The 13,714-nt window shown below is 41.7% G+C and overlaps 1 protein-coding gene across 2 annotated transcripts in view; it reads left to right on the top strand.

Moving 5' to 3' along the window:
- Window positions 1-13,714, top strand: part of VCL (vinculin) — a 119,291-nt gene that overhangs the window by 88,476 nt on the left and 17,101 nt on the right. For both annotated transcript variants that reach the window (XM_001147346.7, XM_507854.8), the window contains exons 9-14: window positions 190-343; window positions 1,019-1,194; window positions 5,261-5,451; window positions 6,651-6,850; window positions 8,203-8,331; window positions 11,876-12,025. In XM_001147346.7, the coding sequence (XP_001147346.1) occupies window positions 190-343; window positions 1,019-1,194; window positions 5,261-5,451; window positions 6,651-6,850; window positions 8,203-8,331; window positions 11,876-12,025 (1,000 nt within the window). The remainder of the gene's footprint in view (window positions 1-189; window positions 344-1,018; window positions 1,195-5,260; window positions 5,452-6,650; window positions 6,851-8,202; window positions 8,332-11,875; window positions 12,026-13,714) is intronic.

Consider the following 13,714-nt stretch of genomic DNA (forward strand, 5'->3'; position numbering starts at 1 on the left):
AAAAGAAAAAGTACTTGATTTGGGCGTCTTGCTTTGTTTATGTCTGTTTTCTTGTGCTGTCCCAGATTTACTGGGAAAAAGGAAAAAGCCAAGCATGTTCATGAAAACTACATGTACTGTGCTATTGGGAATATTTTGTCATTAAGTATTTGAGGGTGTACAATGACAGCATGTGTCTGTTTTGAGCAGAGGACAAGGATCCTCACCGGTGGCCATGCAGAAAGCTCAGCAGGTATCTCAGGGTCTGGATGTGCTCACAGCAAAAGTGGAAAATGCAGCTCGCAAGCTGGAAGCCATGACCAACTCAAAGCAGAGCATTGCAAAGAAGATCGATGCTGCTCAGGTAGTAACAGTGATTTTCAGGAGGGGTGGGAAATATTTCATAAATATCCTAAGTCATAAATATCCTATCTTTCTTCTCTGTCTCTTATCATTTACTGTGGTTGGATAATGGTTTCTAAGTGATGAGTGACTTCCAGCACTTACCAATGTTAACACCTCCTTTACCACCACAGGTTTAGACAAATGTTTATCTATATTTTGAAATAAAGATCTTAATTTACAGCACTTCAGTTAGGTAAAAGTAAGCTCTCAGAGTACCAAGGGAAGATTGTAGTACATTGGAACTATTCCTTGTCCCAGAATTCACAACTCTTGGGTCATTGTAATGTTTAGGGGTTAAAGTTTTCCGATACTGCTCTACTGTAAAATGATTTTCAAGCATTTCACAAACACACATGTTTGAGGAACTGAGGAACTAATAAGGTGTGGTTAATTCAGAGATGAGATAAAGCTTGGGAAAATATTTTATGCTAATGGGTGTAAAAAAATTGATTTCAAAAAGATGAGAGATTGAGTTCATCTTATCTAAGAACCTCCATACAATAATAAAGATCAGAATTATAAAAATGATTACTGGTATATTACTTTTGAAATCCTTCTTCTGGCCTTGTTAAGTTTAGTAGAATGGAGTGTGTGAGTAGATCACAGCATGCTGCTTCTCCGTTTCTATGTGTAGAACTGGCTTGCAGATCCAAATGGTGGACCGGAAGGAGAAGAGCAGATTCGAGGTGCTTTGGCTGAAGCTCGGAAAATAGCAGAATTATGTGATGATCCTAAAGAAAGAGATGACATTCTACGTTCCCTTGGGGAAATATCTGCTCTGACTTCTAAATTAGCAGATCTACGAAGACAGTATGTATTTAACCCTTACATTGCCTTTTCATATCTTTTCTTCTCTCTCTTTCTCTCTCCCTTCCCTCTCCCTATCTTTCTTTCTTCCCCCAAGAACATACATATTTCAATTCCCCTAGGTTAAATGCACTTATGATGCTCTTCCACTATATTCTCATTAATTCTAGGTCAGATGTTAATTTGCTGTATCAGTGATGTAACTGAGGTTTAATGATTTATTGCTGGTCACATAGTTATAAATTGATAAATTTAGGATGCTAAGAACTCCTTTTTTGAGATGCTTTTTAAATTGCTAAGCTAGGGCTTTCTTTGATACATCATGTTTATGACCTATCTGTTTCCCATACATAAGAGGAAAATAATTTTTGTGGCTAGCTATGAAAAGACTCCTATGTGTATATGGAGGGGAAGAAGCGTAAGAATGTACTTTCCTCCTTCCCCAGCAATGATATTTTGTAAGTAGCAAGTATAGGAGATACTTAAATTACATTTCCTGGATGATTTTTCTTGTAACAACAGCCTCCCCACAGCCTCCTCTCCTAAAGGCTCTCATGGCACCTACTTTGATGATATGGAAAAGGGGTATTTCCTCTTTTATTTTTTATTTTTATTTTTTTGAGATAGGGTCTCACTCTACCACCCACCCTGGAGTGCAGCGGCATGACTATGCCTCACTGCAGCTTTGAACTCCCAGGCTCAAGCCATCCTTCCACCTCAGCCTCCGGAGTAGCTGGGACTACAGGCACGTGCCACCATGCCTGGCTAATTTTTTTATTTTTTGTAGAGATGGGGTGTTGCTATGTTGTCAGGGCTGGTCTCAAACTCAAGGGCTCAAGCTATCCCCCCACTTCAGCTTTCCAAAGTTTTGGGATTACAGGCATGATGAGCCACTGCACCTAACTGCTTTCTTCTTTCAATAGATATTTTTCACTTTTAAGAAAAAAACCCCTGCAGCACATGCTAAAATAACACTAAGAAAGGGTTTAAGGTCAAATGTAAAAGTTGCTCTCTATACTCTTAGGACCTAATGTAAGTCCATATACATGCTAGGTACTCTTTAATGTTTCTTAATGGTGAAGAGGTAATGAATGGTAATGGTGCTAACAGCAGACCTTCATGTGTGGTCATTCATGCCGTCATTACTTAATACTACTATAGCACACACATAAACATACATCTATGTAACCTCTTGCCAGGAGTAGCTACGATCAGAATCATGTTAAAGACCCTCTTTGTTCACCTTTATAAAGGAGAATGTTATAAAAATTTAGAATCATAAAGGAACTCTTAAGAGAGTATCTAAGCTGGGCATGGTAGCTCAGGCCTGTAATCCCAACACTTGGTGAGGCTGAGGGCGTGTGGATCACTTGAGGTCAGGAATTCAAGACCAGCCTGCCAGCCTGGCCAACATGGTGAAACCCTGTCTCTACTAAAAAAATACAAAAATTAGCCAGGCCTGGTGGTGGGTGTGTAGTCCTAGCTACTCAGAGGCTGAGGCAAGAGAATAGCTTGAACCCAGGAAGTGGAGGTTGCATTGAGCTGAGATTGTGCCGCTGCACTCCAGCCTGGGTGACAGAGTGAGACTCTGTCTCAGCAAAAAAAAAAAAAAAAAAAGAAAAGAAAAGAAAAAAAAGAGAGAGACAGAGTATCTAAATTAGCTGTTCTGGCGGATGGGCTATTATTTTTATTTATGTATGTATTTTATTTATTTATTTATTTATTTATTTTTGAGACGGAGTCTTGCTTTGCTGCCAGGCTGGAGTGCAGTGGCGCGATCTTGGCTCACTGCATCCTCCGCTTGCCAAGTTCAAGTGATTCTCCTGCCTCAGCTTCCCGAGTAGCTGGGACTACAGGCCGCACCACCACGCCCAGCTAAATTTTTGTATTTTTAGTAGAGATGGGGTTTCACCATGTTGTCCAGGATGGTCTCGATCTCTTGACCTCGTGATCCACCCACCTCAGCCTCCCAAGTCCTGGGATTACAGGTGTGAGCCACCACACCTGGCCTATTATTTTTATTTTTATAGATGAGACAGATAAAGTTAGCCTGAAAGTTACTTTTCTATGGCTGAGAGGACCTGAGATGGAAAATGAGTCAGATTCTTTGTATTTTTATAATGGTTAGAATTTGAAGTCTTTGGAATAAGGTTTTGGGGGCAGTTTTTTTCTTTGTGATATAATTGTGGTTGTCTTTTTATTTCTGTGTTGATACTTGGTTGAGGTTCTTTGGTTGGAAGGACCTGGTCAAGTAAAAAGTAGAGGATTATTGAAAATAGAGGCACCTCATCAAACCCAATAGCTTGAATGTGGCCAGATCTTGGGCAACTGGAAGCCCCTTCCTCCCCCTTTTAGTCGCTGTGTGGGATCCTCTATGTCTGTTTCACCCTGTGTGTTGACTTAGTTTATTTATCTGGGGGTTTTGCCTCTGGCTGTGAGCTACCACGGCCCAGGCTTAATCACTTTCCAGCTCCAGATACCATCACTGGTTGACTATGCAGTGTTTTTGAAATATGGACCCAGGATTATCTGCCTAAGAATCATCTGAGAAGGTCGTTAAAAATGCAGACCCCTTGACCCCACCCCAGACATACTTAATTGGAATCGCTTTTGATGGTGGGTTTAACAATCTGTATTTAAAAATAAGATCTCCAGTGACTTTTATCCACACTGGACTTTGAGAACCCCCAGAATCTAATTGAGTGCCTTGCCTGACTGTGGGTATGCTGTCCTTGAGGTAGATAACCACTCAGTTTAATCAGTTATGACAAGGACTGGGGATTATGTGATACCAAATGTATAGTAGTTTATGAATGAAGGCTGGGCACGGTGGCTCACGCCTGTAATCCTAGCACTTTGGGAGGCTGACGTGGGCACATCACCCGAGGTCAGGAGTTCAAGACCAGCCCAGTCAACATGGTGAATACCCGTTTCTACTAAAAATAGAGAAATTAGCTGGGTGTGGTGGTGGGCACCTATAATCCTAGCTACTCAGGAGGCTGAGACAAGAGAATGGCTTGAACCCGAGAGGCAGAGGTTGCAGTGAGCCGAGATCGTGCCACTGCACTCCAGCCTGGGCAACACAGCGAGACTCCATCTCAAAACAAAACAAAAAAAAGTGTGGCGACTCTGAAGTCACAGTGCTGGGTTTGAATCCTGACTCTATCAAAGTAAATAATGGGACATTGGGCAAGTTATCCAACCTCATACCTCCATTTTGTTTCTTTAATAATGAGGATAATACTGTTATTTACATCATAGGTTTGTTGTAAGGATTAAATAATATAAGGCAACTGCTTATGGCTGGGTGTGGTAGGTCATGCCTATAATCCCAGCACAGGACTCTGGGAGGCCCAGGTGGTAGGATCACTTAAACCCAGGAGTTAAGGACCAGCTTGGGAAACATCGGGAGAATGTTTCCTATCTCCACAAAATATTTTTTTTTAAATTAGCCAGGTGTGGTGGTGGATGCCTATAGTCCCAGCTACCTGGAAGGCTGAGGCAGGAGGATTGCTGCAGTGAGCCCTGAGAGGTCAAGCCTGCTGTGAGCCATGATCTCACCACTGCATTCCAGCCGGGGTGATGGAGCGAAACCCCTCTCAAAACAAAAAACAAACAACAACAAAAAATTGCTTGTAACAGTACCTGGCAGAATTAGGACTCAAAAGATAGTACTACTACTAGTTTGACTGTAACTGTTTCAGCTGCTCCTACAACAAACATGGCTGCCTGGGCCCACCCAGTTCCAGAGGAAACTAGTGTTTTCAGAGGTGGCAGGCAGAGGGTGCCGCTAACCTAGTGATGATTGATTGAGCTCAGCTAACCAAATGATTGATTTGAGCTTTATTGATGCAAACTCATATTTAATGTCTTAACTAGGACAAAATAATCTGAATGTAAATTATTAATTTCTTATGTAAGGGCCAAATAAATAAACCTCTCCTTTCAAACCAAATTAATAATAATCAGGAGCAATTTGTCATCCTATTAGCATTTGTCATTAGCAGCTAAGTGATCTCAATGTAAATAGTGTTTATGTGTGACAGGATGGCTGTCTTTTTCTCTGTAGGGGGAAAGGAGATTCTCCAGAGGCTCGAGCCTTGGCCAAACAGGTGGCCACGGCCCTGCAGAACCTGCAGACCAAAACCAACCGGGCTGTGGCCAACAGCAGACCGGCCAAAGCAGCTGTACACCTTGAGGGCAAGATTGAGCAAGCACAGCGGTGGATTGATAATCCCACAGTGGATGACCGTGGAGTCGGTAAGGGCAGCAGTGCACTATAACCTCATTAAATTGGTCTCAGTGCAAATAAGCAAGTTGTTCATAGGGGTCCTGTAACATCTGTAATTAGGTAAGGGTTCTTTAGCTGCTGCTAAGTAACTGTGATTCCATTTCCAAATGCAGCCAGTAAAATTCCTGTGATGTAATCAAGAAGCAGACCAGGCATGGTGGCTCATGTTTGTAATCCAAGTGCTTTGGGAGGCTAAAGTGGGAGGATCACTTGCGCCTAGGAGTTTGAGACCAGCCAAGCAACATAGCAAGACCATCTCTGTACAAAAATAAAAGAGTAAAGAATTGGCTGGGCATAGTGATGCTCACCTGTAGTCACACCTTTCCAGCTACTTGGGAGGCTGAGGTGGGAGGATCGCCTGAGACCAGGAGTTCCAGTCTGTAGTGAGCTATGATCACACCACTGCATTCTAACCTCAGTGACAGAGAGAGAGACCATGTCTCTTTAAAAACAAAACAAAAAAGAACAAAATTCTAAGTTAGTTATACCCAGTGTTGTGAGGAGTTGGAGAATTGGGCACATATATAATTTACTGGAGAAATAAATTAGTACAAACTTTCTAAATTTGGTATTAGATGTCAAGAGCTTTAAACAAAGTTCATACCCATTGACTCAGGAAATTAAGGGTTTTTTCCCTAAGAAATAATTAGAGATCTTTCTAAGAAGTTGCATACAGGAATATATGCATACAGCATAAATGTTTAATAATAACTGACTTGTGAAATAATTATTGTTAATATGATAAAATATTACATAGATTTTAGATCATGATTTTAAAAGACAGTGAAATAAAAATAAAGTGTTAAATAAAAAGAACTGGCTGGGTGCGGTGGCTCATCCCTGTAATCCCAGCACTTTGGGAGGCCGAGGTGGGTGGATCGCCTGAACTCAGGGGTTTGAGACCAGCCTGGGCAACATAGTGAGACCCTGTCTCTCTAAAAAAAACCAATTAGCCAGGTATGGTGGTGCACACTTGTAGTTCCAGCTACTTGAGAGGCTGTGGTGGGAGGGATTGCTTGAGCCGGCAGGTCAAGGCTGCAGTGAGCTGTTGTTGTTCCACTGCACTCCAGCTTGGGTGACAGAGCAAGACGCCACATCGCACCACAGAATGGCATTGCAATTGTCTCCTCTGGGTCTTGTAAGTTTCATTGTTTTTCTCTTGGTCCAGGTCAGGCTGCCATCCGGGGGCTTGTGGCCGAAGGGCATCGTCTGGCTAATGTTATGATGGGGCCTTATCGGCAAGATCTTCTCGCCAAGTGTGACCGAGTGGACCAGCTGACAGCCCAGCTGGCTGACCTGGCTGCCAGAGGGGAAGGGGAGAGTCCTCAGGCGCGAGCACTTGCATCTCAGCTCCAAGACTCCTTAAAGGTAGAAGTCAGGAGCACGTATCATTTTACTTTTTATGCTTCCTATTATTGAAAGACGAGGGAAGGAAGAGAGAGTTTTGAAAAATACATAATTTCTGGGGTCTAGGGAAAATGAAAAGAGTGTGACCAAAGATATAAGGAAATCTAGAGCTTATTAGGAAAAAGCTTGCTGGTATATAGTAGCAACTAAATTTGTGTTTTCCAAATTCCACTCAGTCAAGAGCCCTTTCGTGATTTTTGCTCTATCCACATACCATCTGTACTTTTATTTAGCCAATATTTTTCTTAAAATGGACTTCTTTTTTTTTTTTTTTTAAATGGACTTCTTTTTAAAACTTAAATTTATTTAAGAGAAAACTCTGTGGGCCGGGCATGGTGGTACATGCCTGTAATCTCAGCTACTTGGGAGGCTGAGGTGGGAGAATCACCTGAACCTGGGAGGCAGAGGTTGAAGATCACGTCACTGCACTCCAGCCTGGGTGACAGAGCGAGACTCCATTTCAAATAAATAAATAAATAAATAAATGAAAGAAAACTTTGTAATCCTGAAATCTTGAGTTTGATAAGCTAGTTGTATTTTTTCTATTATCCTTTAAAAGAAACACATAATTATTAAAATAAAAACATTTGCCCATGTAACACCTAAAATTATCTCAGGTATCACCAGCTAGTTTATGCTGCCCACCTTGCAAAACAATGAGGGTGATGGAGACTTCTTTGTATATATCCAGAAAACTTAAATTGGATTAAATGTGATGACTATGAAAAAGAGCTTGTTCATGGCTTCTAAGAATACTCTTATTTAGACCCATGTTGAGAAATTGATACAGATATTTGTTATTGAGTTTTTCTAGAAAACTTAATTGAAAGAACCTGGATTAAAAAATTCCCATTCTTGATTTCTTTCCTCTTAAGACAATAAATTGCTTAGAATTTGGCACTACATCCACCAAACAATCCTTACAGTTACTGTGATCGTTATCAGGCCCCGCCAGCACTGGCAATGGTGTGGAACTCTAGCCCATCTCTGGGCCTTCTTTGGGCTCAACCTCATGATTCTCAGTATCGTTTCATGGAGGCCACCAAAAAAGGAAGTAGGGTTCCTTGATTGAGTGGAACAGTCTCTAGGGACATGTGGGTCATGTCTTATTTCTACTACACCACTAATGTCTTACAGGGCAGGATTCATAAATTACACCTGTTCTGTGCTAGCTCAGTGCTTTGTACATAGTTAACAAATATTTATTGAATGAAAGACTGAATAGATGAATGAATGTCAGTGAAGTAAGGGCATTAGTAGATATGCTTTGAGGATGTATCTGGACATTTTCATATGTAAACAATCTTTTTAAGGATCTAAAAGCTCGGATGCAGGAGGCCATGACTCAGGAAGTGTCAGATGTTTTCAGCGATACCACAACTCCCATCAAGCTGTTGGCAGTGGCAGCCACGGCGCCTCCTGATGCGCCTAACAGGGAAGAGGTGGGTATCTGAGGTCTTCCATTTTTCTGTCAGCCTGTGCTATAGGTATATGTAAAGGTGAAATGTGATTACAGTGGACATCAGGATCAGTGGTTGGGAAACTGTAGATGAAGGGTGGAAGAGCAGAACAGGGAAAGCCCTACCACCTCTACTTTTAGTCTCCACGTGTATCAGTGAGGAATATCTTTAGTTGCAAGCAATAGAAGACCTGACCATCAGAGATGAAAACAACCGGGTTTGTTTTCATCACAAACCAAGAAACATGGAAGTAGGTGGCTTTGGCATTGGTTCAGCAGCTAAATATCATGAAAGCTGGCATTTCTATGATTTTCTAGGTCATTTTCTCAGGGTGTGGGATGGCATCATGTTAAAGCCAGGAAGAAATGAAGAATGGGGGTACTCCAGTCACAACTGTGCCTTTCGAGTCAGGATGATCTTTTTAAATCAATCGATGTCATTCTTATACTCAGACCCTTCCAATGACTCCCCGCTATCCCAGAGTAAAACCAGAGTGCTAACAATGAAGAAAATTGCCAGCGATGTGCTGGTAAGCCAACTCTCCAGGAAAACAAAAAACCTTGATTTGTAATGTTTGTTGATTTCCATTATGTAAATACTCCCACGGTGGCTGTTTCAACATGAAGTCACTGAAACCTGAGTTGGGAAGAGATGGACATGTTTCGCTCCTGTGAGCTGGCACGAGTTGGTACAGGTGGCTTTAGCACACCACTGGATCTGGTCCCCATCCATTTCTTTGCTCTCGTGTGGTACCACTCTTCCCCCTCATGCTACATCTGTATGTACCTCCTTGAATTGTATTCCTAGTGTGTATTTATGTTCTAATCTTGGGGCCTTTGCACTCGTTTGTTCCAGTCTTCTCCAGATAACCATATCTATTAGTTACTGTCTTTCTTCAGCTTTCTACTGAAATGTCACTTTCGGGTGACCACTAAGATAACACCACCACCCCAACTACTATCCCCATGGATTTCTTCATCTCCATATCCTACTTTTTCACTTAGCATTTATCAACATTTAATGTATTTACCCATTTTTCATTTTTGGTTTGTCTGTCTCCCTCCCACTACCATGAAAGCTCCATGCAGGGAGGGACTTTATTCTGTCATTGCCTTATTCCCCCTTCTTGGAACAGTGCCTGCCACATTGTTGGTGCTGAATGAGTGAAAATAGAGGCTTTCCTAGAAATTGTCCAGGAGAGCTTTGCTATGCCTCATTGGCTTGAACTCTGTCTCATGGCCACCCTAGCTGCAAAGGAGTTTAGGAAAGCAAGTATTTGGTTTTCCAGCCTTTATAGTATTGGCAGCGAATGAGAAGGGGTTTGGGTCAGGTACCCAAGACAGTGTAGAACTGGTAGGTGGAGGTTTTTGTTATTATGTGCTGATTACCCCAGTTTTCTTTCTGTAACCTGAGTTACTAGGCAGTTCAGTACTTAGGCTGAGATGATTTGCTATTTTTTTAATTCCAGACTTCTCTTTCAGGCTAGTAGATACATCTAGGTGGGCCTCTCCACCTAGAGTTGTCATTGACTTTTCCCTTCCCCACACCCGTTCATACAAATAAACAACTAAGGCACACTCATTTAATCTCACATCCATTTTCTGTTCATATTGCCATAGCTCTAATTATTTTCCTAGTCCCCTAGTCCCCCTAGAGCTATGACTGCATAGCTCTAACTGGTCTTCTTTGACTCTTTCACTAGGCCATCAATCAAATAAAAATACAACCTGACTCTGACATTCTCCTGCTTAAACCCTTCAGTGGGGCCTGTACTTTCACAGAGGATAAGGCCAGGACTCTGTGATCTAGCTCTGACACTTCCCATACCTGTTTCCTACAAACCCCTCCCTCTCATTTCTGGCCCTAGCTATACCTAGTTGCTTGTGGTTTCCTGCACAGTCTGTCTTTTCCATGTCTTTGTTTTTTCTGTGTAATTATCTTCCCCTTCTTTTTTGGTGAATTACTATTTATCCTTCATCCTGTTATCCTTTGCTTCCTAGAGAGGTTAAGTGCTTTTTCTTTTGCTCCTATAATATCAGTGCTTAGCTCTATTATTGTACATAGCACACTGTATTGTAAATCTGTTTTTGAGTGCTTTTTTCTCACTGGGCTGTGAGTTCCTTGAGATGAGGATATTGTGTTTTACTCATTTTTGTATCCTCAGCACCTGTCTCAGGGTCTGGCACATAGTAGGTGCTCAGTAAATTTTGATTGAGTGACGAGAAAAGCAAGTTAAGCAGTTAGTTAAATCAGAAGGAGCAGCAGTCATGGTCTGGCATTGAGATGGTCAACCAAGGATATTAGGTAGGTAAAAGCCCAGGAGATCCAGAGTGTGGGAGACCAGCTAGGGTAAAAGAACTGAGGCCACGGGAAGGAGGCTAGGAGATCAGGGATTTTAGGCAGAGATTCTCAGCATTAAATGGCAGGAACCCATGTAGTTAAATCCAAACAAGAGGCTGGCGTGGGGAAGAGACTTGAGAAGATAGACACAGAACACTGGCAATGATATTGGAACTTGCTATTGAACCAAGAGACCTTTAGAGATTGTCTAGAGCCAGAACTGATCTCCAAGTTAGGCAGAAGTTGACAAAAAAGAGGACGCATTCCACTAGGCAGCTCCAGACATGTTCGTGTAGTGTATAAACCTGACCCAGTGCTGTTGGGAAGCATCAGTTCTAATAATGCAGTAAGTAATTAACTGAATGTGAAGACTAAATAAACCCCATTCTCCAAAGCTTATCTTCCAGTTTGAAGAAGATAAGCTTTTGCAAGAATCTATTCTAACAAATGATGAAAGATCTCTTGCTACTTTAAGTTTAATAGTCCCCTCCACAGTATGCAACCTTGCACAGTATCCCTGTTAAAGGAAACATTAACTTTTTTAGAATTTGAGAGCTGAATGAACAATTAAGTAGATGGTTTTGCATTTGGGGTTAATAAAAGTCAGTCATCCTTGCCCTGAGGCCTGAGTGTGAGCACCAGCTATCATTTTTCCCTTGGAGGTCAAGGGCAGAGTTTTTACAACATTAATGGTAATGGGATATATGAAGGATGCTGCTCTGGGGAGCCTGGAGCTCAATTTAGGACTGTGTGGATGTTCTGGGCTTTTAATGTACCCAGCTGCCTACAATAGAGTCTGGAGTGGGCTTGACTGTCTTCTTCAAACTAGAAGATAAGCTTTTGAGAATGGGGGTTGTTTAGTCTTCACATTCAGCAAATTACTGCAGAGTATATAATGCTCCTGCTTGTACCTGGTAAGCACTGGTTGAACTGGAAATGAAGGTTATGTGTGTGTGTGTGTGAGTGTGTTTGTGTGCATTTGCACATGATGGTGATGGCTAAACGTCTGAGGAGATCCATCAAGGCCAGGATTTGGAGTTTGACTGTTGTTTTATTAACTAGGGTTTGATGTCATCTCTAAAGTCTTTGAGCAGTTGCTGCCCTTCTTAAAGGATGAAACTTTTTCTTAGGCTGCCTGACCCATTTTATTGAAATAAATGTTCTTAATGTCTGTTTTTTCCTCAAGGTATTTGATGAGAGGGCAGCTAACTTTGAAAACCATTCAGGAAAGCTTGGTGCTACGGCCGAGAAGGCGGCTGCGGTTGGTACTGCTAATAAATCAACAGTGGAAGGCATTCAAGCCTCAGTGAAGACGGCCCGAGAACTCACACCCCAGGTTGGGTTTTGCTCATTCCTCATACAGTGTTCAGTAAAGAAAGTTAATTACAGAACAGTTTCTATATATTTTTGAATACTTACTGTAAGGTGGCATAAAAAAACATATACAGGCCAGCACGGTAGCTCACACCTATAATTCCGGCACTTTGGGAGGGTGAGGCGGGAGGACTGCTTGAGCCTGGGAGTTTGAGACCAGCCTGGGCAATACAGCAAGACCCCGACTCTACCAAAAAAAAAAAAATTAGCTGGGTTTGGTGGCGCATGCCTGTGAACACAGCTATTTGTGAGGCTGAGGTGGGAGGATTATTTGAGCCCAGAAGGTTGAGGCTGCAGTAAGCTTTGATTGCCCCACTGCCCTCCAGCCTGGGGTGACAGAGCAAGACCCTGTCACCGTCTTTATACATTTTCATAACATTTGAATTTTTTTTACAAGGACTATTTATTAGTTTTGAAAGTAGAAAAAATTAGTAAAGCAATCCCCTTGCCACATACACACATAACTAGGAAAATATTTGGATAGTCTTTTTTTTTTTTTTTTTTTTTTTTTGAGGGACAGAGTTTCGCTCTTGTCACCCAGGCTGGAGTGCAATGGTGTAATCTCAGCTCACTGCAGCCTCCACTTCCTGGATTCAAGTGGTTCTCCTGACTCTGCCTCCTGAGTAGCTGGGATTACAGGCACCCGCCACCATGCCCGGCTAATTTTTCTATTTTTAGTAGAGACAGGGTTTCTCCATGTTGGCCAGGCTGGTCTTGAACTCCTGACCTCATGATCCGCCCACCTCAGCCTCCCAAAGTGCTGAGATTACAGGCATGAGCTACTGCGGCCGGCTTGGATAATCTTAAGAGGCTACTTTGTTTTGATTTTGGAGTTTATATCTTTTCTCCACATCTTTGTGAGAGTGTTTTTTTTTTTTTTAAAATTGAGCTGTTTCTATAACTTTCTTTTTTCTACTTATTGTGTAACAAGGCATGGCTAGTAAGTTTGGGAGCAAAGGAAGATTGGGAAAAAAAACCAAACTGGACAGTTATTAAAAGTTTACTATGTGATAGGTTTTCTTAAAAATATTAGCTCAACATTATTTAGTGTGATGTTTGTGCAATTTTTCTTCTATTCAAATTATAGAAAATTCATTATTTTTTCATTTATTTATTCAGACATTTACTGAGTGCCTATGATACATTCAAAACTATGCTAGGCTTTATAAATTTGTGATACTGGCTTATGTGTGAACTTGTGAGGAGGTACGGGGGAAATAAACATGTCTCTGAATCATTAAACTTTTGCCTATGTGGCGTGTTAATAAATTAGATCCTCTTGTCCAACTTTTTAACTTGTCCAACTTTTACACAATTTTTCATAAGCTACAAATATGTCTAACACTCTTTAAAAGCTCCCATAAAACATGGAACATAAAATACAATTTCAATATGAAACTGAGATTCCTAAAAAGGAGGAACAGGAATCTAGGCTTATAACACCAATTATAGATAAAATGAGGACTCTGGAGACAGATTTGGACTTGAGACCTCTGTGAGTTTTTTTTTTTTCCGAGACGGAGTCTTGCTCTGTTGCCCAGGCTGGAGTGCAGTGGCATGATCTTGGCTCACTGCAACCTCCGCCTCTGGGGTTCAAGCGATTCTCTTGCCTCAGCCTCCCCAGTAGCTAAGATTACAGGCGTCCACCACC

Source organism: Pan troglodytes, chromosome 8 (assembly GCF_028858775.2).
Source record: "Pan troglodytes isolate AG18354 chromosome 8, NHGRI_mPanTro3-v2.0_pri, whole genome shotgun sequence".
NCBI lineage: Eukaryota > Metazoa > Chordata > Mammalia > Primates > Hominidae > Pan > Pan troglodytes.